The 26,733-nt window shown below is 47.8% G+C and overlaps 5 protein-coding genes and 1 pseudogene across 6 annotated transcripts; 1 reads left to right on the top strand and 5 right to left on the bottom strand.

Moving 5' to 3' along the window:
* Positions 1 to 1,415: 1,415 nt before the first annotated feature.
* On the bottom strand, positions 1,416 to 2,176 carry LOC112897287 (NADH-ubiquinone oxidoreductase 20.9 kDa subunit). Its single transcript, XM_025965558.1, has 2 exons — positions 1,906 to 2,176; positions 1,416 to 1,817 (listed from the first exon to the last, which is right to left on the bottom strand). Exons 1-2 carry the CDS (start codon positions 2,057 to 2,059, stop codon positions 1,663 to 1,665), a joined length of 309 nt encoding a protein of 102 aa, XP_025821343.1. The 5' UTR covers positions 2,060 to 2,176; the 3' UTR covers positions 1,416 to 1,662.
* A 412-nt stretch (positions 2,177 to 2,588) lies between these two features.
* LOC112897286 (dihydrolipoyllysine-residue acetyltransferase component 4 of pyruvate dehydrogenase complex, chloroplastic-like) lies at positions 2,589 to 5,308 on the top strand. The gene is made up of 6 exons (XM_025965557.1): positions 2,589 to 3,498; positions 3,599 to 3,790; positions 3,881 to 3,968; positions 4,076 to 4,146; positions 4,242 to 4,325; positions 4,958 to 5,308. Exons 1-6 carry the CDS (start codon positions 2,623 to 2,625, stop codon positions 5,060 to 5,062), a joined length of 1,416 nt encoding a protein of 471 aa, XP_025821342.1. The 5' UTR covers positions 2,589 to 2,622; the 3' UTR covers positions 5,063 to 5,308.
* A 285-nt stretch (positions 5,309 to 5,593) lies between these two features.
* LOC112896303 (formin-like protein 9) lies at positions 5,594 to 9,516 on the bottom strand. Its single transcript, XM_025964233.1, has 4 exons — positions 7,229 to 9,516; positions 6,956 to 7,146; positions 6,637 to 6,872; positions 5,594 to 6,560 (listed from the first exon to the last, which is right to left on the bottom strand). The coding sequence occupies exons 1-4, from the start codon at positions 8,749 to 8,751 to the stop codon at positions 5,841 to 5,843; spliced, it is 2,670 nt and encodes an 889-aa protein (XP_025820018.1). The 5' UTR covers positions 8,752 to 9,516; the 3' UTR covers positions 5,594 to 5,840.
* Positions 9,517 to 9,670: 154 nt separating this feature from the next.
* LOC112896306 (heavy metal-associated isoprenylated plant protein 26-like) lies at positions 9,671 to 11,662 on the bottom strand. Its single transcript, XM_025964236.1, has 5 exons — positions 11,523 to 11,662; positions 10,718 to 11,210; positions 10,498 to 10,620; positions 10,301 to 10,382; positions 9,671 to 10,157 (listed from the first exon to the last, which is right to left on the bottom strand). Exons 3-5 carry the CDS (start codon positions 10,507 to 10,509, stop codon positions 9,970 to 9,972), a joined length of 282 nt encoding a protein of 93 aa, XP_025820021.1. The 5' UTR covers positions 10,510 to 10,620; positions 10,718 to 11,210; positions 11,523 to 11,662; the 3' UTR covers positions 9,671 to 9,969.
* On the bottom strand, positions 11,251 to 16,181 carry LOC112896304. Of its 2 annotated transcripts, none has more exons than XM_025964234.1 (5): positions 15,818 to 16,181; positions 13,767 to 13,972; positions 12,661 to 13,359; positions 12,363 to 12,573; positions 11,251 to 12,249 (listed from the first exon to the last, which is right to left on the bottom strand). In XM_025964234.1, exons 1-5 carry the CDS (start codon positions 16,179 to 16,181, stop codon positions 11,720 to 11,722), a joined length of 2,010 nt encoding a protein of 669 aa, XP_025820019.1. In that variant the 3' UTR covers positions 11,251 to 11,719. The 2 variants fall into 2 exon arrangements, with proteins under 2 accessions (XP_025820019.1, XP_025820020.1); XM_025964235.1 differs by lacking the exon at positions 15,818 to 16,181 and adding an exon at positions 14,441 to 14,565.
* Positions 16,182 to 19,747: 3,566 nt separating this feature from the next.
* Positions 19,748 to 21,271, bottom strand: LOC112898281 (annotated as a pseudogene).
* Between the last annotated feature and the right edge of the window lie 5,462 nt (positions 21,272 to 26,733).

The raw sequence follows: 26,733 nt of genomic DNA, 5'->3' as shown, positions 1-26,733 counted from the left end.
TTGCAGATCAAGGTAATAGAATGAAATACTACAATACAAACATGACTATTTTCATATGTCTAAAACAACAATGCTAGAGGCTTTATGAAGTTAATAAACTCCAAGAGGAATAACTTACTTTATTTCAATCAATTCAAAATAAATTATTAAATTGAAGCACAGCTGCCAATGCTACTAACAACCAGGTAGACCAGATTAATTTCCAGATAGATTTATGTATTTCCCAGGTCACTAATAAATTGCTGTGTCCTCCCTCATACTGCTATCTACCTTTCCCCATGAAGATTTTTTTAAAAATGTGTGTGCACCAAATTTCCTAATTATCATGAGGACAGCATTTCCCAATGCCAGACACCAACCCCACCCCAAAGCTTACAACAAGAGGCAAACAGAATCACATCCCCTGATACAGGCAAGCTAATATATAAAGGCGCAACAGTTCCTAAATTCTAGACCAGAATTCACTTTCAAATGCAAAAATTTACCCAAAAAGAGACAAAATTACCACCAGATAATAACATGAGCTAAATTGTATCATCAAATCCTCACAGCTGTTCAACAGCATAACAAATGTACTCATCCAAGACCATACATGCTCGCATCACCTGAAGCTAACATCAGCCATGGGGGTTGGGGGGGGGGGGGTTAAGAGTGACAAGCTGTTATAATGGTTCAAAGTGAAGTTGAATTCTCATTACAGCTTGATGTGCTTCACAAGACTCAAAATAAAAGGGCAGTAACATGCCAATACCTACACCAGATGGATCAGATTAATTTCCACATATCTATGTATTTTCCAGGTAAGTAAGCACATGGATAAAATTTCAGAATGCCCTCTAATACTATCACCCTATGTTTCAAAAAACATTACGAGTGAGATTCTACCTCTAATACTATCATCCTATGTTTCAAAAAACATTACGAGTGAGATTCTAAGTGGTTGTACTTTTTGCAGGCCACTAGAGTAATGCCATGTTAAATAGAGAAAAATTGGTATATTAAGACATAGAATTTGACATTATCTTGCAATCATAAACTTCCATTACCGTAGTTTGCCTTTCTCCATCTTTAGTTTGTCCTACTTTCATACTTACATAGATCAAATCCTAAACCGCTCTACGCAGAAAACGCCTAGGTGCTAGGTGAGGCAGTGTTACTACGCGTAGCGCCTACGCCACCTTTTTAAACAGAGCTCAGGAGAAACTTGATGTTGAACCTGGACAAATCCACAAACCATTATGTAAAGGACGTCAGGTAAGCCCTCATGCAACAATTTTCTGAAAACTCTTTTGAATCTTATCCCCATAGCAAGCAAATGGGCCAAGCCCACCCCAACCGCTTACTAGTTTACTACAGAAGTCAAAGTACATACCTAAATGCTGACACACTAATTAGTATAGATGATGACACAACAATTGCCAAGTTTAATCCAGGAATCACTTTGAAGTTCATAAGTTCACGGAAATGGTGATGAAATTCTCACCAAACCACAACAAGAGGAGCTGAATTGTATCATCAAATCCTCATAGCTGTGCAACAGCATACCATATTTATTCAACCAAGGCCATACAGTGCCCAGATCAAGAACTGTGAAGCTAACAGTAGTCAGGAAGGGTAAAAGGCATAACAGTTGCGACGCGACAAGGGGACGATGGATCCTCACTACAGCTTGTACTTGTAGCGCGCGACCTCGGCGTCGTTGGGGAAGAATCCCATGAGGCGCCCCGCGGAGTTCTGGTACGCGTACATGAACCCTCCCATGACCCCGATGAGGCCGCCCGTCACCATCGACGGGCCCCGGATCCCCGGCTTGATCCCTGCACGACGAGCCCGGTTCTGAGCTTCCGGTTGGGGTGAACTGGGAGAGACAAGGTTCCGGAGGGGAATCTAAGGATGGGGACGAACCGGAGAGGTAGCCGACTGTGACGGAGACGGCGGAGATGGTGGAGAGGCGCATGTAGTCGAGAGCGGAGAAGTTGCCGACCACCTTGGTGAAGGCTGGGTTCCGGTCCACCACCGGGTACTCCGGCTTCGTCGACGCGGTGATATCCGTGTTCATCGCGAGCGCGGCGGGGGCGCGGATCGCTCCGGTGCGAGCTGCTGCGGCTGTGGCGGCGGCGGCGGAGACGGCAGATTTGGTCGCGCGGAGGAGCTGGATGTGATGTGAGAGCTGTGTGGCTTCCGGGGATGGGTCTCCTTCTCAGTGGGGGAGTGGTGGTGGGCTGGGCCTTGTGGAGCCCATCGCCCAGGTGACTATGTTGTTATTCTGGCCATCCGACAAAAGGGTCCACGACCATAAATAACTGGGCTGAGCCCACTTTTTACAGCCCATCGCCTAGGTGACTATGGCTCAGCCCATATGTTATTCTGGCCATCCGACAAAGGTCCACGACCGTAAATAACTGGGCTGAGCTCACTTTTTACAGCCATCCTTGTTAATGACGTGGGGCCGGACCACACTGACATTGAGCCCGGCCCATGAATGAATCGTCGGAGTTTCCAAAGCCACCCTCGCCTCGCTTTCTCCGCCCTCGCTCGAGTCGCCTCACTCCCCTTTATACCCAACCAGCCAAGCCCCGTCCCCTCCCCGCCTCCGCCTCCGACCTCGAGCACTCCTCTCCAATGGCGACGGCCCCGGCACCCCTCTCGCTCTCCGCCTCCACCCTGCCCGCGCGCCTCCGCGCCGCGGCGGTGCCGGCGGGCGCGCGCGGCGGGCAGACGCGGCGCGGGCGGATGGTGGTGCGCGCCAAGATCCGAGAGATCTTCATGCCGGCGCTCAGCTCCACCATGACGGAGGGCAAGATCGTCTCCTGGTCCGCCGCCGAGGGCGACCGCGTCAACAAGGGCGACGCCGTCGTCGTCGTCGAGTCCGACAAGGCCGACATGGACGTCGAGACCTTCCACGACGGCATCGTGGCGGCGGTCCTCGTCCCAGCCGGGGAGTCCGCGCCGGTAGGGGCGCCCATCGCGCTGCTCGCGGAGTCCGAGGAGGAGGTGCCGCTCGCCCTCGCCAAGGCCCAGGAGCTCGCCAACGGGCAGCCGCAGCAGGCGCCGCCTGCTCCGGCGGAGGATGCCGCGGCCACGCCTTCCCCGCCTCCTTCACCGGCGGCTGCTCCGGCCCCGGTGGCCGCGGGGACAAAGGGCATTGCCAGCCCGCAGGCTAAGAAGCTCGCGAAGCAGCACAGGGTGGACCTTGCCAAGGTGACCGGCACCGGGCCGTACGGTAGAATTACGCCGGAAGATGTTGAGGCGGCCGCCGGAATTCAGCCGAAGCCAAAGCCTGCAGCTGTTGCTGCTGCATCAGCACCTGTGGCTGCGCCTTCAGCGGCTGCAGTGCCTCAAGCAGCAGTGCTACCGCCTGTGCCTGGCGCGACTGTTGTTCCATTCACTACCATGCAGGCCGCGGTGAGCAAGAACATGGTGGAGAGCTTGGCGGTGCCTACATTCCGCGTCGGGTACCCAATTGTAACCGATAAGCTCGATGAGCTGTATGAAAAGGTGAGGATTCGTAGCAGTGCTTGACTGGCCGTGATGCTCTTCTGTTTTTGGGTCTGCATGGCTGCATGCTGATAATCGGGTTCTTTGAATTTTTTTTTAGGTTAAGCCAAAGGGAGTGACAATGACAGTGCTGCTGGCGAAGGCCGCTGCCATGGCGCTTGCTCAGCACCCTGTTGTCAACGCTAGCTGCAGGGATGGAAAGAGCTTTACTTACAACAGTAACATCAACATCGCAGTGGCTGTGGCAATTGATGGTGGCCTTATTACACCCGTCCTGCAGGATGCTGACAAGGTAATATACTATTTTTATGGTAAATTTGATTTTATCTAGGAGTTGTAGCAAGCAAGGTAACCATTCAACTTATGAATTCGTACCCTGCAGCTGGATATCTATTTGCTCTCGCAAAATTGGAAGGATCTAGTAAAAAAGGCACGCGCAAAACAGCTCCAGCCAAATGATTACAGCTCTGGTATGGAACCTACTGCACTGTTTAGTGTATTATATTGCCTTTGTAGCCCTTGTGATGTTCATGAACATTGTGCATTTGTGCTTACATGAAGATTTTGTGGTCTGCAGGGACATTTACACTGTCCAACCTGGGTATGTTTGGTGTAGATAGATTTGATGCAATTCTTCCACCTGGCCAGGTAGGCTTACTTGTTGCTGCCTAGCTACTATCAAATTGTGCTCTCTTTGCTTTACTGATGTATGATAGCTAATGCATGTGTTTCTATGAATTCAGGGAGCTATTATGGCTGTTGGAGCCTCAAAACCTACAGTTGTGGCTGATAAAGATGGTTTCTTTAGTGTCAAGAGCAAAATGCTGGTTAGTTGTGCATCTGAATTTTTTAGACATCAGTTGTTCATGTAATGGTTTTTAGTGAAATCTAGTGCTACATCCTAAGGGTTTTTTCATGAACTGTAGATGTAAATGATCGTCATGGACTTTGTCATATACATCATGTAGAGAGCATTACATAGTTGGATGCCATGAGTTGACTTAAGATTATAGGTGTCAGATAGTATGAGGGTATGACATGGTAGTCTATAATCACTAGATTCACCGATTCTGTCTATCTATTTACAGGCCTAAGTTGAGTATCTTGGCACTGAAAATATGAAATTCATCAGTAGCAAGCACCAAAGTTACACCTCATCAAAGTAGTTATTTATGGGTGATATTTTTGTGCGGAGCTATCACTAGTGCTGCCAGTTAGGAGCTCTTCGGTTGGTTGCTGCATTTTTGGTGTAATTGCCAAAAGTGCATCAGCCCATAATTATTGTGGTGAACAGATTGTTTGCCATATTTGACCAGAAATTGTAGCTAGGGCATAGTGGGCATAGAGTAAGAAAGTACCACATCAGTCTGGCAGAAAACCAGGAGTCAAACTAGGGCAACTCAAGTTCAGAAAATTTGTTTCAATATTTAACTACGTTGTTTCAATATTTTCTTTTCAGGTCAATGTCACTGCTGATCACAGGACCGTATATGGTGCTGATTTGGCAGCATTCCTGCAGACTTTTGCAAAGATTATTGAGGATCCTGAGAGCTTAACTTTGTAAGATCTCTTGAAGAGTTATGATGTTACTCCTATGTCCTACCTATGTTCCCATCAGTAGTCTGATTGCAGTTGGAGTTCTATTGCTGATCTCCAATTTTTGTATCTTCGATCCTTCAGCGGGATGTTGTCTGATCTGTTTGTGCTTGTTTTTATTTTGCAATATTCTGGATCTTGTTGGAGAGATTATACTGTTGATACTGGAAATTTTGGAGAGCAATAAGTTATAAACTGTAGAGTAGTTTGGTAATTGTGATTTGCCTTTATTCTGCATATTTTGCGCCCATATAATGATTTATATCCCTGTTTCACTTATCTGCTGGAAAGTACATTTTATTAAATTTACAAGATAATATATAGGGAAAAAAAACATAACTGCATTTGCTTCAATCCTGAAAAATAATTAAAATATTATCAATTTAGACGTAAATTGATCTAGACCAATTTGAAGTGTAATGTCATACTGCCTTTGCAGTTTGAAATTTGTCCAGCTTAATGGCAAAACATACATAGTATATGTTTGCAGATCACAAATGGCTATACATCCAAGAAATATAAGTTGTTCAGTGTTAGGTTGTGAGTATATTTAACAGACTGAAAACCATGCAATCCAACATTCCAACCCAACATCATTCTAATACAACTCTGCACATGTACAAACTCTCCATAGTTGATACCAACACATCAACCCATCTCAAGCTAATAACTATACACACAGTCACACAAAAAGGTTAATTTGTTAATGTTAAGCTGGCCAATCTGAAGTCTGATCATCAAATTATTCACCTGAGTGGAAGGACTATGTTCAGACGTTGGATGTGCTTTGAACCTCTCATCTCTCGGCACACCCTATCTAGCAAACCAAGAAAATCTCTCATGATGACAAATATGTGGAGGAGGTTGGACTCATTCTTGCCAACTTCTCCGTGATAATACTGTGTGAGTTCTCTGACCTGCTGTAGGACCTCTGTTTCGGCGACTTTGAGTTCCTGCATTGTATTCTCTGCATGAGTTTGGAACAATTTCATGCAATGCAGGAAGTTCTGGTTCCTGTCATTGCAGGTAAGATCTTTTCCGATGAGCCTGCTTAGTTGAGCCAATCCATGTGAAAGATTTGAGATTGAGCTTTTTAAGGTATCCAGGTCTATGCTTGCTACCTTCTTGACATTGGCAAGCTCATTGCTTAACTCAGACACAAATTCTGTACCCATTTCCAAATACTCTTCTCGTCCTGTTGGTGTGGTGCGACATGGTCCAGGTGTCCCACCAATCTTATCTGAAGCCTTTAATCCTTGTGATCGTACCATCTCTTGGACCACAAAATGGAGGAGGGTTGTCTTTCCGTCAGCTCCACGTATATCTGACAGTTTCAGCAGTGCGTCGAGTCTAAAAGCACTTGCACCTCCTCTTATTGTTCCAACATTCATCCTGTTCCCTGTCTTGAGTACTGCTTCAAGTAATCTTAAGAATAATTTGCTGGATCTTAGTTCACTGCAGGCTCCCTAGTAAACACAGAAATAGTTTTAGCTTCAATAGAATGTTCCTATCTTCTAAATTAATCGAAATGGCTCCACTTACTTTAATCAATGTGAAGGACATTCTGAGATGGGCAACTTCATCATCAAAAGTTTCCTTGTACAGCATCGCCTCGATTCTTGAAAATGACATTGGTATTGTCAGTAGCACCTTGACAAAGTTCTCTGCTGGATCCAACATGTTGATGTCCCCATCATAATCCATTAGTTTTTTCTCTTCTTCCTCGGATGGTTTCATCTTGACCAGAGCTTCCAGTTGTTGCACGGATAATCCAGTTCCTGTGATAGTCAAAACAAGGCAGTAAGTTCATCTGGCCATCATTAACTTGGTAAATTTGAATCCAAATATCATGGAGATATACCTTCTGTTATAGAACTGCAGACTTGTTCAGTGCTTGCATTTAAGGTCTTCATCAATATGGTAGTGTTTTGAAGTTTGTGGTGCTCAATAACATGTTTGCTGGTAGATAAAGTCTTGTTCGTGGCGTCCTCATTTTTTGCTGGGCCTTGAAAGTTGTATGCAAACAAGGACTTGATCATCTGCTCATCAAATCTGCATAACCATGTTATTGTAAGAATGCAATAATAGGCACTGCAACGACAATCTAGTAATGAGAATCGTTAATTTGCCTTACTCGAACTCAAAGGAACTTGACTGGATGTCATTCCACACCATGGAGCGGTTTGGAGCTGCTCTTACTTTGTCCCAGTGCAAAGGTTTCAACCTTGGAAGGGGTAATCCATCTTTGCCCACTTGTACCTGAATCGGTAATGGAGGTGGGAGTGGAGGCTGGCCAGAGTTCTGCCCTATAAGACTTGAAGGTGGTTTGCTTGGCGGTGGAGGGGGCGGTGGCAATTTCAGTACATTTGTTGCCCTGGATGGTTTGGACTCGGCCCCTTCAGCTGAACTCCTTGAGGTCTTCTTAGCATCCAAATTGAATGTTTCATTTGATGCACTAAATGCTGTGCTTGTTTCAGAGGGTGTGGTCTCTGTAGCATTGCATGTAGCTTTATATCCTGAGGATGAATTCATGAACTGATTTGAGTTGCCCTGCTCTCCTCGTGGAGATTCAGGATGTGCCATGGATCCAGAAGTGATAGCTGTTTTTGAAGTTTCTTGATAGTCTTGTTTTTCTGGAGGATGGCAAAAGGTGTTACTTGCATGGGTGCTATCTGAAGCTGCTGAAGTTGGAGTCTTTGGAGAGAATTGAGATCTAAAATCGGGTGACAGTGACTGATATGATGAACCAGATGGTGAATCATCCGTGAGTGGAGAAGACGGAGGATCTGTGACAGTTTTATCGCAGATTTGCGGTGGCGACTGTTCAATGGAGCCACCTGACGAGCGAGAACAGGGTACTGAATGGAAAGAATCAGCCTCGTCAGACTGCAAGTCGACGTTGGTTTTCACAGTATGATCGCTTACGATTAACTCTGCGCTTTTTGTGGGAGTGCTACGGACGGATAAGCTCTTATTTTCTGAAGATTCCTTGAGGGTTGGGTAGTCCTCGTGGCATTGCACAGCAGAACTCAGGAACAGCAGATCCGGGCTAGGATGGGAACTGACCTTCATGGTAGCACAAGGCGACCTGTGAGCTCTCGATCCATGGAACAGCAGCTTGAACGGCTTCTTCTGAAGCTTCCTTGATCTCCTGATCAAGACCGCGGCAATGGCGACTCCGAGAACAAGCAGGCACGTCCCAACCACAGCCAGAGCGACGATGGCGCCTTTCGGGAGCCTGGTGTGGCCTCCGCCGCCCAGTCTGCGCGCCACGCTTCTCACCGGAGCAATGTGTCCACGGTTTCTCAGCGGCGCCCTGCTGTGACTCGTGTGGGGAAGAGGAGCAGGAGCTGGAGCTGGAGCAGGTGGTGCTCTTGCTTCATGAGCCAGTGTTGTTGGTGCAGGTGCTGGAGCCGGAGCTGCAGAACTCTTGTGATGCCTCCGGTGTCGGGGCCGACGGTGATCCAAGCCCATCAGCATCCTGAACCTGGAGACCAAACCGGAACCGACATCGTGGGTCACCGCCACGATGACACGAACATTGCCGCGCTCATTGCTCGCCTGACGGAGCGCCCCATCCAGGACCTGGAAGTTGAGCAGGAGGAGCACGAGGGAGGCCGAGAGGAGGAGCAAGACGCACTTCATCGCCAAGCCCATCTTTTTTCGCTGCCGGTCATGGACGGTGAAAGAAGGGGAGAGAGAAGCTCTCCTCGCCGCGCCGACGAGCTCTCAATGGCCGCGACAAAAGAAGGAACAGGACGGGACACGGGGGTGAGATGAGATGGGGGTGTACGTGTGTGCGGACACACTTGCTGTTCCAGGCCGGTAACCCAGCTTCAGCCGGTGAGTGAATGAGTTCGTTGGTTTCTCTGTGCTGCCCATCCACCTCTGCTGGCTTTAACGCCACTCCAAGAAACCCCTGACTTGCCATGCATGGCTGGTGCCCGCCGGGAGCCAGGCAGAACGCCGGCTTGACGGCTATGGTTTGGTGGGCAGTGGGCACCAGTTCTTGGTGAGGGCTCGCATCGCCGTCCCCGCCGCCACTGCCGCCGAGACTGAGGGCGATAGTTCGTGGCGCTGATTGCGCGATGATCTTTCGTGTCGTTCTCGCGGTATCAACTTCAGTACCAAATCCGTTATCAGACACTTCGTTCTCTTCAGTTAACCTCTTCGTTCTCTTCGCGCTTACGTTTTCAGAGGTCACCTTGTTGGTCTGGATGCCTTGGAAGGTTGGGCACCGAGCACGTGCAGGTCCAGGAAACCCTGCCGTTGCGTCGCGGCCCTTCTCCATCGCGTTCATCAGACTATCAGAGTACCAGTCCCCACGATCTTTCTCCATCCAGCAGAGATTATCTGAACCGGCGTGGCTTCTGCACCGGCTCTCGTGCTTGTGGATAGTTGGGAGTTCAGTAGCTGAGCGAGCTAGCTGGTAGCGCTGCTGGTTCCGCTGTGGTGCGCACTGTACTCCAAGGTAAAAAGGCCGTGCACTTTCGCCACCGGTAGCGATGCAGCATGACCCAGGGGAAGGGACGGCGAACCACCGAGCTCGTGACCGTCGTCATCACATCAGGCGAAATACTCCAAGGCTAAGTTTTTTTAGGCTGTGATCGCGAGCATCCGTGGACAATGGTATCTGTTTCGAACAGTGCGCCAATGCAACAGCGTTCCAACTTCCAACTACAAGTCTACAGGTGTAGGCCTAAGACCATTGGCGCTAGATTACCGGGACGGCAACAGCAACCCGGCATGAGCTACAGTGGGGTGGGACCTGAAAGCAAGCGGGCAACGCCAAGCCGGCACGGACGCAGACGGTCCGGTCTAGGGGGTCGGAGGCTGTGTGTGTCCTGCCTGCCTTGGCGGGCTGCGGCCACTCCTTCAGCGCTGCTGGCCGCCGCCCTCCGACGGCGGGTCTCCTCCGCCTCCGGCGTCGACCTCCTTGATCTCCAGTATCTCGACGCGGCGGTTGGTCCTCTTGCGGAGCTTGATGGCCACGTCCCGCGGCACGAAGGCGCCGCAGACGCTCACCCGGTGCTGCTTCCGGTCGATCAGGTGGCTCTCCAGGTCTTCGCACATGCCATGAAACAGCATCAGCAAGACGTTACTTCAGAATTTTCGATCATGAGGAAGCGTGGTAACTTGCTGGAAGCTTAGCTTTCAGCTGAGATTGATAACCTCCCCTTTGGTTGGTTTTTCTTTTCCGGCTGACCTTGCATGTGGAGGAGCGCCCTCCTGATCCTCTGGTAGCACCCGTTGCAGTCGATGTTCATCCTCATCGTCATGCAGTAGAACTGCGCCCAACATCACCAACACCAGTCAGTCGCTCCCGGTCCCAACTCCTCCATCAAGCATGATCATGGAGATGGCAGCACAGGACCGTCAGCCGCCATGGTGATTAGCAGTTACCTTGCCGCTCATCAGTCTCTCAGCTGATCTTATCAAAAAAAAAAAAGAAAAAGAAAAAACTCCCAGCTGCTCGACCACGACCGGCAGCGGCGCGACCTGGCCTCGCCGGCGATGGAGGTGGTCCTGAAGGATCCCGACCCAAGAGGGCAAGAGGTTAGTTTGCAAGGGCAGTGAGCGAGTGGGAAGGCAGCTGGGGCTATAAGGGGATTTGGATTGGTACCTAGCTTTTGTGCTTTCGTCGAGGCAACCATCAAGCATCATCTTCTCAACGAGTCGAATCAGATTCTGGCCCATGGCAGGCTGCCTCGCTGCCTTGCACGTATGAGTATGCACCCGACGCCGGCTGCCCGGCCTTGTGACGATGCGTTGGACACGGGCTCTGTCAAGGATGGACTCTTGCGCATACCATAATCGGACAGCACGATCGGAATCTTGGAAGCGCCGTGTGAACATCGACTATCTGACCGCCAGAGGTGGCGCAACAAGAATGGCGCCGGCGGCAGTAGAGAGTAGAGTAGGCTGCCAACATCATCAGATGTCAAACCTACCATTGCCAACGGCATCACTAGTTGCCATGCAGAGCTGGATCAGATTCTTCACTGTTCCCACCAACCAATTGCCGCCATTTTCCAAAGATAGCACTGCCGCCGGCAGCCATTTCCACATTTCACAACCATTCCGTTGCACAGAGAATCAGCAACAATGAAAGTCCACTGCAATGTGATGACAGAATTCAACAAGTAGCCAAACAGGGGAAAACCGAACAACCGAACCATTTTTTGTGATATTTCTTTCATTACAGTACAGGATTCAGAACGATAACATTATGTGAGAAGCACCACAGCTACAAGACTAGATGGACAAATTTAACAGCAAAGGCTATGGTTGTCAAAAACTGAAAGCTCTAAAACTGGAATCAAAACTCAGCCATTCTTCGCCTACTAAACATGACGCTAACAAAGTTCCTATCACCCCTAGAAAGTAAAAGAAAACAGGAAAAACTTATCTAGGTCAGTCATACATACAAGCTGTATACTGGTCCTTTGGTGACATCTTCACATCTAACTGTGATCAGAACAGATGAGCCCTCAAAACTCCCGAAATCTGGATCCGGGTGGCAAGGTAACCTGGGGATGCACAAAACCACATCTCGCCGAGGCTGGGGTAACTCCAGAAATGAAGAAGCATAACATGTTAGCCTTCAAACGGTGTGAGTTGGATTTCATCTGGACATCACAAGATTGGGAACCTGCACAGGCACACCCATAAAACGCTGCTCTCCGCTGCTCTTGCATGTCTCCTCGTCAGGCACTGAATTAAGATGACCAGAACTTCCACTAGGGCTGGATGAGTCCATGTCTCCACTGCTGCTTCCGCTGCTAGTGTCTAACTGCCTTCTTGAGCCAGATCTTCTACTGCGCTTCCTTGGCCTCCACCTCAAGTTATCATGCTTCAAAACATTTGTAAGGTCAGCGAAGACACGTTTATTATCACGTGAGATCTTGCTGATGGAAGATTTTTCATCACGCCTCTCATCAAATCGAAGGGCCTCCTGCTGTGTTTCTGGTTTTGGAGATGTATTGAAATCTAGTGGAATTTGTTTCTGAATCAAATCTTCACTTTCAGAGTCTGCAGCGGAGGTCAGTTTGCTTGCCATGTCTTTTCTTCCCTTCAAAGGATTCCATTTGTTACCAACCCACTCAAGGGAATGCCTCAGCTCATCTTGGACAAATTCAGCTACTCGCTTTTCTCCTGTGGTACATAACATACAAAATGTAAGCTACTGGGCCTTAATATGCTAACGTTGTGCTACTAATGTTTATGCAGAATAAAAGAATGCCCATAACCATTGGGAGTAACGTTACCTGGAAAATAAACTTGCAGACGCCCATTATCTCCCTGCCGCAACACAATTCCCTCCCACCAACCACCATGCCACCACGCATCTACAATGGTTCCAGCATCAAAGCAAGAGCCCTTGCTTTCTTCCACATGTTGTGGGCGAACCATTGGCCTTCCAAGGAAACGTATACCAAGGTGATCAGGTTTAGCAACTCTTGTTAGCATAACCCACTCCTGCAGAGTCAAATTAGGTCAAAGTTCAGTTTAAAAGTCCATTGCATGAATGAGTAAATAAATTATAGAAAACTGAACATAACGCACCTCCAAATTTCCAGTCTCGTCCGCATCCTCAACTTCTAGGTAGCGCACCTTGATTTTATCATTATGCCTCTTCAGGATCAAGCATCTAAACCAACATCCCCTTATACCACTATCTTGAGATAGAACTTCCACATGGCAACCAGGATACAAGTGTTTGTCACCCAAAAAACTAGATATAGAAGCACCAGAACAAAGGAACTTCTGTGGATTCACATCATCACTGAATGCATCGCGCTTCCTCTTCAGCCCTCCATCTGGGCTGGGCCCAAATTTGGGGACCTTGAAACGCACCTTCAGAGAGGACGTTGTATTGAACATGGTCCTAAGTACTTCCTGGCTCCAGTACCCTTGAAGTTGTGTGATGTCAAAAGGCTTGATTTCATCATCATCAATCTGCCGGCAGCAAAAATAAGGTTGCCACAAGCTGTATCTGGTACAATTCTTGAACTTCTCATAGTGCTGACCGCTCAGGACTGCAGCCAATCCATCAATGCATTCTACATTGAGATCTTGACGACCAAGAGAAAGGAAAATCTCTCTGTCATCTACATCCATGGGCAACGGAGCACCAACCTCATCAACTTTGTCGAACCATCGCACCTTGACCATGTTGTATGAATTTGTATCCTCATAGAGATCTTCCACATAAGCAATAAGCCTCTTCATCTCTTCACTCATGATGTATACAAAACTATGCACCTATAAATATAGAAGGAATATATCAACTAAGGTTCTGACTTAAAAGTTTAAGCTACACGAACAAATATCAGTGCCACCAGATCTCCGTCTACTTTCAACTTTCTATGATGCCAAAAGGTTCCTTAATATCATCTCAAAGTAAGAAGAACTAGAAGAATAAAAACCGTTTGTCACAAAGTAAAACAAGCATATCTTCAACAAAATCTATCCATTTCTATCTAATGGAACTATCCATATAATACTCAGGACTCCGGCATTTTTTCAAGGGGTCACTTTTATGCCTGACTTTCAGGAAAGGTTAGAAATGTAATTGTTATACTTCAATACTTGACTAAGAGCAAAGAGCAGAGGTGACATACTCAAGAGATAAAAGAAAGATCATGAAAATTAACAGTGAGTGGGCATACCGAGATGGTGATTCCCCTACGGCAGAAAGATTTGTAGTGCTTCAAACGTTGTTGGCAATGCCATGCAGAACCCAACCATGTGAAATCTTTCGAAATTTCCCTAGAAGAAACATCCTTCGTAGCAGTAACTTGAGTGCAGTTAATGTCATTGTCATCATATGAATTTCCATTCCATCTATTAGACATTGAATAACCATAATTGCAACCTGCAAATGCAACATTCACGATAAGAAAAACACCAAGAAAGCCATTAATTGAAACCTCAATATAATGGAGAGAACAACCATACACCAAGACGGAAGGCAGCACAGCAAACAAAACACAGAATAATAAGGAATGGAACCGGAGAAGGGAAGGAACGATGAGAAAGCGCAAATCACCACATCAAAAAGGACAAAAGGCGGAAAGCACATTTACTTGCGAGTAACTTCTCAGTCAGGGATAATCCATATCCTTTGTACAATTGCAACACAACACTTCATTCTATAAAAACATAGCCCAAAGCCACACGTATCAATTTCACCTACAAGTCTACAATTTGTTGCTTTTCAAAGAAATGGAGAGATTTTTTGCAGGAAAGTTCAGGGTGTGGTTGAAGTACATGTTATATGGAATTATGGATTGGTTGCATAGATGGGTCGGGGAGGCCATACGAGGAAAGATCAAAACGGCACCTGATTGAGTTTACATTCATGCTGCTGCTTCGTTTATCTCAATTCCCAAATGCCAAGGTTAAGCAATTGGACCAAAGGAAGCCAGCAGCTGCTTCCACTGGGTCACACCTGTATTCTCCATAATCCTATGGAAAAGGAGAAGGCGTGAGTTTCACAGGCATTACTTACTGAACAAACCGTGCGAGATCATATTCACTTCTAGAAGAACCCAAAAGCAATCCAAATCCGATTCTGACTAAACAGAAAGTTACCGCTAAGGAAGCACACGGAAATTCCAACACTACGAGATGAAAAAATATGCAGTCCTGGTTTTTCAAGAAGATTGAAGCGCACTACCTCGGTAGCAAAGCAAGTTTGGTGAAACAAAAAGATTGCAGCGGCGTACAGAAATCGAGTAGATCTTCCCTCTTCCAAATTAAAATTAGAAAGCAATCAACTCAAAGCAAACAAGACAAGAACAAGAATTGCAACTTGGCCAGAAATAACAAGAGACGAAAGCAAGCTGCTATCTCCGAATTCCACAAAACAGCAGCAGAATGGAAAAGTACGAGGAAGAGGACGCTTTCCTTGCCAAATCAGGCTAGACACAACAGAAAATGCTAGTAAAGCATCCGTGTTCCCTAGCCGCCGCTATTCCCCAACAGCCAAATGGAAAAAATACGAGGAAGAAGGCATCTCTTCTTGCCAAATAAGACTAGGCACAGCAGGAAATGGAAGTGAAGCCCCTGCGTTGCCTAGCCACAGCTATTCCAGAATCACCCAAGAGCAAAAATAAGAGGAAGACGACGGTTTTCGTTGCCCAAATCAGCTAGACAGCGGGAAATGGGAATGGAAATAAACCATCCGCGTTCCTCAGCCTAAACCTAATCTCGTACAGACATCGCGTCGCATAGAAGATAGAACCGCAGATCTGCTCAGCACGGCAGAAGACTGTAACGAGTTCCTCCTCCGTCAGGCAGAACGAGCAAAATATGCAGAAGAGACGCAGAGTAAAGGGGGGAATCGTCGAGGCGCACAAACCAGAAACGCGCCCAAATCCAAACGAACAAATCAACGGACGGCAACCCAAGGGGTCCTAGACGTGGCTCTCTAAACAAACCAAGCAGAAAAATAGGCCGACGAAACACAAGAACTCATCATTCACGGCACAAAACACATCCAAACAGGCGGAGATGTGGGGCAAAAACACAAGAACCGCGTCTCTGCGCCTGGAATCCGAACAAAAGCACGCGAAATTTCAACGCAAAACGCAACGGGCAAAGCTTCCTCCCTTCCACAGGACCAAATCAAGCCAAAAACAGGAGAGACCCGCACCGAATCACCTGAATCCACCGCCAAATCGGCCAAAAACACAACCCGGAAGGGAAAAAATCTTACCGGAAACGAGGGAGGACAGCCAGTCCACGACCTCCCGCCTGGACCGCCACCTCCTCGGCGCGCCGCCGTCCGCCCCCGCCGCCGAGCCCGACCCAGCCGCCGGGGCCGACCGCGACGGCGACGGCGCCACCGCGACCGCCCCCGCGGCTGCCGCGAGCGCGCGCAGGAACCGCCCCTGCACGGCGTACGACATGTGCCGCGGGCTCCGCTCCCGCCCCACCACCGCCAGCTCCCTCGCGTCCCCCTCGCCGCGGAGGTAGTAGTGCACGAGGCGCCGGCCGCGGTCGTTGGACACCACCTCCTCCTCCCACTGCGTCCACCGCCCCTTCGCCGCCGCCAGGGCCGCCGCCGCCGCGTCGTCCATGGCAGCCGCCGCCGCCGCGGAACCCTAACCCTAGAGAGATCTCGCGCGTGGTGCGTATCGCGTCGCGTCGGGGTGAGGAGACCTCGCACGAGGGGAGGGTCAGATTTGGGGGAGAGAATAATGGGGGGTGGGGGAGGGGGAGGACGGGGAGGGATTTGGTCTTATTCGGGGGGAGGGCAAGGAAACCGCAGCGACTCTGAACGGGAAAGTTTTTTAACGGAGGGAAGAAGGAGGGGCGCTTTTGCGGAAAGGGGCTCCAGGTTTTGGAGAATTGGCAAACGGAGACACGTAGTGCTTTGGTTTGGGGTTGCTGCAATTTTTTTTTGCACTTTGCATGAAAGCAAGGAGGATGGGCTTTGACTTTGGAATTTTAAAAACGCTTGTTTCTATCCTGACAACCGATCTATCAGGCTGTATTTTTGGCTTGGGATTGAGCTGCATGGAATGAACCCAGATATAACTGAAATCTTATCAGCAAAGATTGTTACAAAAATATAATTACCCTTCTTTGGAAAAAAACTATAAATCAAATACCTTTTGTCTAATAACATGTCAAGTACTACGATTATTACTTTGTCAGAAAAGTATCTACGATTAAAAAGTGATCACCCGGTATAAATCTGTCCCGTGTAGTTTGGAAGGTACAAACTCAATGCAAAAATTTCTAGAATTTAACGTTCGGCAACTTTCAATTATAAATGAGTACTTAGAGCAACTCCAACAGTCTAGCAATAATTCTAAGTAAATTTAGCTAGTTGGAAGGTCTATAAAAAAATATAGAGAGGTTGTTTAGTTCCCCTCTAAATTCCAACTTTTTACGCTCTCTCTCCATCACATCAATTTTGGGACACATGCATGGAGCAGTAAATGTATGTAAAAATAATAATTAATTGCACAGTTTAATTGTACATCACGAATCTTTTTAGCCTAATTAGTCCATAATTAGATAAAATTTGTCAAATACAAACGAAAGCGCTACAGTATCTCCGGTTCAAAAAATTTGCAAACTAGACTCTTTTCCTCTTCTCCTACGACGCCGGGCGACTCTGACTCCCCGCGATGCCGCTGCGACTCCTACCTGCGGCGTTTATTTCCTTAGGCTGTCTCCAGCGATATCCTCCAAATCCCATCCTCTACATTCTTCATTTACAGAATTCTCTACAAGATTCTCTCCTCTATATCTCATTTCTCTCCAACAACGTTCTCTAAATCTCGTTCTCTATACATTAAACCCTATATTAGAAACGTATTTTGTTCTAAATTTTTGTACGTACGTATTTATCATACCTCAAACGCTATGGACATATTTTATTTTTATTTAATTCAGTATTTGAAACGTAAAGAAAAAATAGAGAAGAGGAGAGAGAATCTCTATATATAGAGGAAACCTGTATCGTTCTCTATTTTAGAGGACCATTTAGAGAACGCTGCTGGAGCAATAGAGAACGGAATCTTCCTCTATATATAGAGTACAGAACGCTTTACAGGCTACCGATGGAGACAGCCTTAACTCATCTCCTTCGGTGGTCGGGACCTCCAGGACCGTGACCAGCACTACGCCGCCTACAGCACGCCGCCCCGACCAGGACCCCGTACCCTGACCAGGACGCCGCTATGACGCGCCTGCAGCATGCCGCGATCTTCTTCGACGCAGGCCCTTTTAGGAGCGACGGTACGGAGTCCGATGATGAATTCAATGAGTTCGTAACGAATGAAGTGATTGATCCCTCTTCGTCGGATGACGAGGATGATTTATTTTTTAGTGCCGCGCAAATGATCATAGAGGATTATGTTAATAATCCAGGTCGAATTGGATCTGTTGAGGGACATGAGGCACTGCATTGTGATAGGTTGTTATATTACAATCTTCTTTTAGAAAGATTATTTCTCAGATAACCCTACTAAGCAGTAAACATCTTTAGACGCAGGTTCACATGTTCCCTATATTGTTTATGTAATTTTTATGTGACTTGTATTATAGTATTGGTAATTTAATTTAATTGCATCATGATATAGGTTTCGAATGAGGTTGCATGTATTTCTTCGCATAATGAAAGATGTTGAGGAACATGACGAATATTTTAAGCACAAGAGGAACGCAGCCGGTGTGCTCGGACTATCTTGTCTGTAGAAGGTAGTTACGGCTTCCGTATGTTGGCTTATGGAGTACCGGCTGATGCTTTGGACGAGTACATTCGTATTGGTGAGAGCACCGCTCTAGAAGCTTTGAGAAAGTTTGTAGCAGCGGTTGTTGAGGTTTTGAACCAGAGTATATAAGGAGGCCTAATGAACAAGATACCACTAGGTTACTTGCAATCGGAGCAAACAGAGGATTTTCTAATATGCTTGGGTCCATATATTGTATGTATTGGAGCTGGATAAATTGTCCTACTGTATGGCACGGGATGTACAGGGGCTAAAAAAGGAGCCTACAATTATACTGGAAGCAGTTGCATCTAAAGATCTGTGGATATGGCATGCATTTTTTGGCACGCCAGGTTCACACAATGACATTAATGTGCTTCAAAGATTCTATATATTTACAAGGCTTGCTGAGGGGAAGGTCCACAAGTTAATTTTAACATCAATGATCATGAATATTAAAATGGGTTATTATCTAGCATATGGGATATATCCATCCTGGGCAACTTTTGTGAAGATCATTCCAAAGCCACAAGGTAATAAGAAAAAAATATTTTGCCATGGCACAAGGATGTTGAAATGGCATTTAGGGTTCTACAATCTCGTTTTGCTATTGTTCATAGCCCGGCTCGTTTATGGGATAAAGACATGCTCCATAATATCATAATCTTGCATCATAATGCATAACATGATTATTGAAGACAAGCGAGATGACCACGATTACAACTTCGACGATAAGGACCAATATGCATGCAACTATGAGGAAGGGTGATAGTTTCCCATGATGCTGCACCTGAACTTGATGCTTTCATTGAGAATTACAAAAACATAAAGGACAAGGAAACCACACTCAACTTCAGGCCTGATCAAGCACTTGTGGCAAAACCATGAAGAGTTATACAATATTGATTAATGTTGCTTAATTTTGTGTACTCCATTTAATAATTATTCGAGAGGATGATACTTTTTATTATGCAATATTTATTTTGAATTCTCAAAGTGTGGTGTCCATATACCCTGTTATTTGGTGTGCAATATTCATTTTGTTTCATATGTGAACAGCTGCTCTGAACTCTGAATTAGCACCGACAATCTGTGCACTTCGTAATTGCCTAACTGAACACAGATCAGTTCGAGCATATACAGCAAGGCAGCATATACTGCTCTCAAATCAAGCATATACATCAGCAGCTCCCAAATCAAGCATATACAGGCCTTGTTCAAGTGCATCCAGATGATAAAAATATATTGCAAACACGACTCTTGTTTAAGTGCATAGTACCCACAAATTACTTAACAGTACCATCACAAGGTAACTCAAACAGTTTCATGACCGACAAAGGTAGACAACGATAGACTGAACTTAAACCTAAACTAAACAGTTTCATAACTGAACCTGAACTAAATTGGGAAGAAATCGAAATCTAGATATTCAAACGCCTTTCCAGAATCTTATTCTTACCATCTTGATAATACTGCTATTGATCGAAGGTCATTGTGCTCAAATCCATAGCAATAATTTTGTCCTCTTTCAGCTCTTTTTTGGAACTTAAACTTTTCTCTCTCCAATTTGATCCTTTCTTCCTGCAGAGCAAAGGCTTTCTTGCACCTCTCTTCTTTCTTCAACTCTCGCTCAAGGTCAGCTTCTTTCTTCTTTTCCATTAGATAGTCCACTGCTTCGATGATTCTACCCTTCCGTAGCTTCTGTTTCTCCTTGTTCTTTCCGCCCGTTCTTCCTGATGGTTGAGCATCAGAATGACCAGCATCTGGGGCAGCAGGTTCAACTGATGCAGGACTTGGATTTGCCAATGTCTTCTGTTTCTTGTTGCTTATTTTTTTGGCACAATTAAGTTCCTTCCGCTTGTCCATCCACTTGGGCTTGTCCTTCAGGATGTTCCAGCAATGCATCAAGGTAAACTTTTTATGCTTCTTGTCTTCGGCCTTGAACAGTGCACATGCTTGTGAGATCTGCAAATTTGAAACAAAATTAACATGACAATGACAATCTGAGACAAATGATCATACCACTGAAATAATATAAATACCTTGTCATCTACTCTAGAACCACTCTGGTTCCTAGCCTCTATCCTCAGACATCCACAAAACACATCGACATCATGTTGTATAGTTGCCCAACGATTCATTATAGAAACTTCGGTACGTGTTGACTCGAACGACTTGTTTGCATGGAAATATTCATATATTCTTGCCCACATTGTGCTCTGTGTTTGATCAACTCCTTGCATAAGATCCATACCCACATTCAGCCAAGCTGACACAAGAAGGATGTCCTCCTCAGTAGTGAAATTTTTGGTCCTACCCTGAGAACTCTTGGCTGCTGCAGGACCTTCATTGATGTTTGGATCACTAGTAGGTGCGGCAACTTGAGATTCTTCAAGATCATTAACTAGGAGGTCAGTGAAATACCCTGATTGTGTAGCACCTGTCACAGAGAAAAACATGGTCACTATTAACTTTGCACAAATACATCACTCAGACCATACAAGATTGATATTCACTAGTAAAGGAAAAACATTGTTATGACACAAACTGAATCTGTCAAGTTTAAGCAAATAGTAGCATATTATCTGAACCTGTCAAGTTTAAGCAAATAGTAGCATATTATCTGAACCTGTCAAGTTTAAGCACATAGTTTTGTAGATAATAGCATATTATTCATAAGCGAGTAGTTCATTCCACAAAACTACATATATTTGTGCAAGATGAGCTTATAGATTGACTTTTTTCATCATCAAATTCAGATGAATATGCGAACTCAATTTCAGACTATGCATCAAGGACCTCAAATTGAGATGTGCAATGAGGATCTCACCACTGCAGCACCGCATACCATCCAGGTCCTCGTCAGTGAGCGGGAACGCGGCGGATCCATCCCACGCTCCGCTGTCCCCAACCGCTGTTGACCTAGAACGTGAGGGCCTGAACATGGCGCGAGCTCGCCGGCAGTAGGGCGTGGTGGTGGCGCGGCGTCCAGCGCAGGAGGGTGCCAGAGCGGCGGCGCCAGGGTGTCAGAGCGCGGGATCCGGCGGCGGGGGCGGCGGCCGTTGGTGAAGCCGCCGGCGGCGCGGGAGGTGGAGGATGAGCAGGACAAGGCGCGAGGGTGGGAGCAGCGCGGGAACGACGAGCGCGAGCGCGGGAAGGAGGACCAAGAGCGCGGGATTGGGGAGGATGCCGAGTCGCTGAGCTCGGCAAATATGCCTAGCGAGGGTGCGGGGATGCCGAGCGAGATGCATTACCGAGCACGAAGACGAGGCTGTTGGATGGCCTTTTCACCAGAGTTTTTTATTTTTTTACCTAACCAAGTCCATTTAGCTAATCTGTTGGAGTTGCTCTTAGAAAATAGCAGTATTGGTTTCCTTGGGGATCAAAAGATTGTAGTTTATATATAAACAAAACATAACACAAATCTCAATGAACCTTTTCCCATTTGCGACAAAAATCTCAGCATGTATGGAACGTTTTATGCATTTCATCAATCTTGGATACCATGAAGACTTTTATCATTTGTCTTCCATGCGATCATTTGAATTGAGTCTTCCGAAAGTTACACATTATGACATTACATGGCATCTACTTGGGATGTCTCGTAGATGAAAGTCTTCTGCAGGTGCTCTCGTGGGCTGTTGGCTAGGTGGAGTCACTCTCAGCTAGGAGATCCGAGATCGAGCCCTGCTTCCTTCTTAATTCAAAACCGAGAAGGCTGTCTACCTCTTTCCGTCAAGTTTTTATAGACGAAAGTCTTCCAACACTACCGCTACAAAACGGCTTATAGTCCCAAAGGTTACCGCAGGAGTGTAGGTCATAACTAAGTTAGAGCCGTCACAATGGTTATCACTTATGGAATGAATGTAGCACAACATTTCTAGCAATATTATAGATAACATTTATCTAGAAAAGTTGGAGAGCAAAAGCTAGCTTAAAAGATATCTAAATCATCAGATTAATTCAAAAGAAAATTATGAAAAGATTGAGATACTAGTGCAAAAAAGCAAGTTAAATCTATTAGTTGCAACAAATAAAGTAAATAAAGTCACAATAAACATGCATGTGCAATCTATAAACACCACCACAACAGATATCTAGCCAGAGAATTTCAGTAGCCTCGTTTGAAATATTGTGCTCCAATTCATCGACATACATGGTAGCTTGGCTTCACCAAAATGGTCTGAGGATGGCAAGGCCTCGAGCCATGGCCACCTTCGGGCTCGAAACCTTTCATCTTCTCACCTGAAGGATGATAGGTCATAGGGCCTTGAGCTATGGCCACCTTCACTCAAAACCTTTCACCTTGTCATCAGTTCCGTTTTCACCTCTCTTCTGCTACTTCTATTCACTCTAATTCCTTTGCATCGAGAAAGGAAGGAAATGGAAACAAAATAATGCCAACAAATATTTCAACCGAAACAGGGGCGGAGCTGCAGCTTCTCACCGGGTCCGCCGGCCCCAACGAATTTTGTAACATGCAACGAAAATCACTGTTAATATTTGTTAATAGTGCTTGATGACCCATCATTTGATACACATGACCCCGGTGAGCTTGTGGCCTGGCTTCGCCCCTGTTGTCTTTCCCCTTTGCAAGTCCAAAATCAGCACTGCTCCTGCCAGATTCGATCACCACCGCAAAGAATGGAGGTTTTTACTTGTTAGAGAAGAAGATAGAAATCCTCGGAGACAAGCGCTAGATGCCACGCTGGCTACATGAGAGGTGAGGAACTTGACGTGAGCATGTTTCTGTCGGTGATGTGCCCACGAGCCAATAATAACAATTCGGATTAAGAGCAATTTGGATTAAGGGCCATCAGATATTGATTCATAGAGATAAGGGTTACTAATGGGGCTACGATCTGGAAGCCCATTAAGGTACTCTATAATTATAAAAGGTGGGGGCTAGGGGCGGACATTCAACCGTGCCCAAACCCTGGCCACACCTCCCCTTCTCTCGACGCCTGAAACCTCACCGTGTGCGCAGTTCTAACGCACCAGCACTCGGCGTTCCATCCCTGTACATGTGGACTCCGTGGAGGCACTGTTGTTGTTCCTCATCAGCTACAGGCGGCGCAAGGCTGTTGCTAGGGTGAAGACGAGGAGATCGGCTCGTGGGACGAGATCGACTACTTTCTCTACACCGACGCGCAACTACGTTGGATCAAGTCTACTCCAACTCATCTTCCGCTGCACTGCGCATTTAGTGGTAACGATTATCTGCTTACATGAGATCCTTATTGAACGTGGTACAATTATGAACTCGCGCTACCGTAGCGTTCCCGTTTCTTTAGGTTCCGTTTGGTTGGGGAGCCGAACGGGATGGAGCCGCTCCATCCTGCATTTGGTTTGCGAACATGTGAACGGAGCCATCTCCACGAGCGAATATTCGCTCAATATGCGGGATGAGCTTGTTCCGCAAAAACCACTGAACGAGTTCGCTCCCGTTCAACTTTGTTACCTCCTGGCGCGCTTCCTCCCGGCGCCGTCCTTCTCCTCACGATCCTCTGCTCCCCCTGAGCTCGGGCGGTGCGTGGCCGCCGGCGGAGCGTGGGCGGAGGCCAGCCACAGGCAGAGCTCGGGTGGAGCGTGGCGGCGGGCAGAGCTCGGGCGGCGCAGGCGAATAGCGGCCGTCGGAGGACCTCGGGCGGCGCGGGCAGAGCCATGGCCGAGGAGCTCGAGTTGCTATAGTGGGAGAGAGGAAGGGAGAGGATTGGATGATGGTAGATAGGTCCCACGTAATGGTGCTTAACGGAATGATGATAGATCTATTCTTATATCTCCAACCAAATATGAAATGGAACGGCTCCATCTCTCCAACCAAACATATTGCATAGAATAGTCTCGTTCCTAAAATTAAAATTAAGGAAGAAAAAGAAGTCATACGAGAAGAACCAGAAAAAGGAAAAGAAAGAGGCAAACACCGCAAACAAGCTCGACCCATCAATACAGATCGCCGACTTAAAAAAATGCTTAATAAGGAGGTGTTTAGTTCCATGAACTAAAGTTCGGTGCTTGTCATGTCGAATCTTACTTAATTAGGAGGACTAAACATGAGGTAATTATAATGATGATCAAATCGCGAGACCAATCTATTAAATCTAATTAATACATCGTTACCATATGTTTACTGTAGCAACATATTATCAAATTATAAATTAATTATACTTAATAAATTCGTCTCTTAAATTAAACTCCATATGTGCAATTGATTTTATAATTAATCTATATTTAATATTTTTAATTAGTAATCAAACATTCGATGGGAGCTCGACGCAGAGTCGCACCGACTAGCGAGGCTGAAACTTGATGGATTTCTCGGAAATCTAACGGTCGATTCCAAAAGGGAATCGCAGCCAAATCCGCAAAGATCCGCTGCACAGTTTCATCGTGACTGAATTGTTCCGGATACACAGATGACGTCGTCACGCGATGACAGCCATTATTACTAGTTAAAAAAGTCGTACTACCACACGAGTTAGTGGCGCGGCACGATCACCCGATTCGCCTCACCTTGACGCTGGCATTAAGCAGAGCGATTATCTTGTCCTCCTTCCCTCATTTTTTTTCTTCTGCTTTTGCGAAGTGCACGAAGGGAGATCGTCTACGCGTCGAATCCACGGTCCCGTACTCCCATTTAGCCGTTGGTCGTCACAGCCTGCTACCAAATTCCAGCCGCGGGCTCACCACACGGGGCCAGCGGAGTCGCGCGGCGCAGGGGATCTCGCTCAGCCCCGCCCGCCGGCCGGATGGATCGATGCGCTCGGGGCAAAAACGTAAAACCCCATTTTTGATTTTATTAGAATGATAAAATAAAATGAAAACGGAAATTGCCCGCACGACGAGAGGAAAAAGGGTGGGGGACGCGCCCTGCTCGGGCCGGCCGCGGCCGGCGTCGTAATCATCACGCCACCCGGCGACAAAGTCGCCGCCGTCGGAGCTGGATCCAGCTCACCCACCCCCCGGCCGCCACCGCCTTTCCATCCCATCCCCGCAACGGCCAAAACTATTTAACGCTGCCCCCGTCCCGTCCCCACGCGCGCCTAGGCCGCCGCGGGGCACCGCCAGGCGGGCCCAGAGGTCCGTGGCCCCGCTGGTCAGGTGGCGCGGCGCGCGCGGGTAGACGAGGCGGTGGCGGAGGGCGCCACGCGGTGGGCCCCGCGGGAGGAGCGAGCGAGGCGGGGTGGGGGGATGGCTTCCGGTCTGGTCTGACCCGGCTCCTCTCGGGAGCTGCGAGAGAGAGCGGGCGAGGGCGACGCCGCGAGGCTTCGTTTGGTTGACTGGGTGGGCAGGTTCACCGCGCCGCACGTGACGTATTCCACTCGCTTTCGCTCTAGAAGCATCGCCTCTCCGGCTCATCCCAGCCGTCGGGCTCCCGATCCGACGGTCTCCAAGCCCGGAGACTGGAGGCGCTGAGTACTGTCCAGTACAGTGCCGTGCCTCAACTGGATGAGGAGGTAGCAGCAGCAGCACAACAGTGACCGCCGAGCCATCAATCCACCCGCTCGAAGCGTTAGCGGACGCGACCACGGCGGCCGGCGGGAAGCTGAGCGGCCGCATCGTATTCCCACGCATCGGCGGCGCAAACGGCCAGGGGCGCCGAGCCGGCCGGTCCACGGCCTACGCGATGGCGCCCATGTGCTGTGTCCGGCCTGCTTGCGCTGCCGATTCATCCACTTGCGGGAGGCCGGGCAGGCCGGGCCGAGGCCGCAGGGGGAAACGAGCGAACGCCGTGCGTCGCCCGCTTGCATGCCTGCACCGCACTACACCTACACCACGGAGTACACCGTTGGCGACTGGAAAACATTCCACTTGTACGGCATGAGCGACCTTCACACCGACCTGTTGTACCCTGCGCATGCGTTCCCCTCGGCTGCAGGAGGGCGCTCAGCACCCACTCGCGACCGCCAATCATCAGGACAAGAACGCTGCCGTAACCATCGAGTCCTTGGCCGGCGCCGAGTCGTCGTCCAGGTCAAAGTGGCAAGCTGCATGCGTTGCTAATGCTTGTGTTGTGCCCTGCAGCAACGACAGACCAACCGGGACTTCACCACTCCGCTTCGACCTCTGAACACCAGCACGACCGAGGGCGGACCCGTCCACCTCTGACTCTGAAGATCCCACGCAAACACAGAAGAAAGCACCGCTGGGATCGGATGAGGCAGGACGGGGGATATTTCTTTCTCCTCGACCTTCCTGTCGTCGGCCGCGCGGACGGAGTGATTGGGCGTATATCCGTTGGATGCCGAACCATGGAAAAGGGGACGGCGACGGGGGCGACGTGCACCTGCTCACGTGGCGTCGGGTAGGCTTTACTTGGGCCCATACGGCCCGCTGACCTGATGGGCTTGCCTTCTCAGCTACCCAGGGTGGCACAATTGCACAAATATGGTTGTTGGGTTTTGCA

Source organism: Panicum hallii, chromosome 6 (assembly GCF_002211085.1).
Source record: "Panicum hallii strain FIL2 chromosome 6, PHallii_v3.1, whole genome shotgun sequence".
Classification (NCBI taxonomy): Eukaryota; Viridiplantae; Streptophyta; class Magnoliopsida; order Poales; family Poaceae; genus Panicum; species Panicum hallii.
This window is presented reverse-complemented; position numbering and strand designations above follow the sequence as displayed.

Bases quoted from the DNA above. Each gene is read 5' to 3' on its own strand.
- LOC112897287 (XM_025965558.1), bottom strand. From the start codon at position 2,059: ATGAACACGGATATCACCGCGTCGACGAAGCCGGAGTACCCGGTGGTG. The intron at 1,818-1,905 runs GTTCGTCCCCAT...CTCGTCGTGCAG, and splicing joins CACAGTCGGCTACCTCTCCG to GGATCAAGCCGGGGATCCGG.
- LOC112897286 (XM_025965557.1), top strand. From the start codon at position 2,623: ATGGCGACGGCCCCGGCACCCCTCTCGCTCTCCGCCTCCACCCTGCCC. The intron at 3,791-3,880 runs GTAATATACTAT...CGTACCCTGCAG, and splicing joins TCCTGCAGGATGCTGACAAG to CTGGATATCTATTTGCTCTC. The intron at 4,326-4,957 runs GTTAGTTGTGCA...TTTTCTTTTCAG, and splicing joins GTGTCAAGAGCAAAATGCTG to GTCAATGTCACTGCTGATCA.
- LOC112896303 (XM_025964233.1), bottom strand. From the start codon at position 8,751: ATGGGCTTGGCGATGAAGTGCGTCTTGCTCCTCCTCTCGGCCTCCCTC. The intron at 7,147-7,228 runs GTAAGGCAAATT...ATGGTTATGCAG, and splicing joins TCAAGTTCCTTTGAGTTCGA to ATTTGATGAGCAGATGATCA. The intron at 6,873-6,955 runs GTATATCTCCAT...TGACTATCACAG, and splicing joins CTGCAGTTCTATAACAGAAG to GAACTGGATTATCCGTGCAA.
- LOC112896306 (XM_025964236.1), bottom strand. The intron at 10,158-10,300 runs GTCAGCCGGAAA...GCATGTGCGAAG, and splicing joins GGCGCTCCTCCACATGCAAG to ACCTGGAGAGCCACCTGATC.
- LOC112896304 (XM_025964234.1), bottom strand. From the start codon at position 16,181: ATGGACGACGCGGCGGCGGCGGCCCTGGCGGCGGCGAAGGGGCGGTGG. The intron at 13,973-15,817 runs GTAAGATTTTTT...TTGCATTTGCAG, and splicing joins GCTGTCCTCCCTCGTTTCCG to GTTGCAATTATGGTTATTCA. The intron at 12,250-12,362 runs GTAACGTTACTC...TATGTACCACAG, and splicing joins TCTGCAAGTTTATTTTCCAG to GAGAAAAGCGAGTAGCTGAA.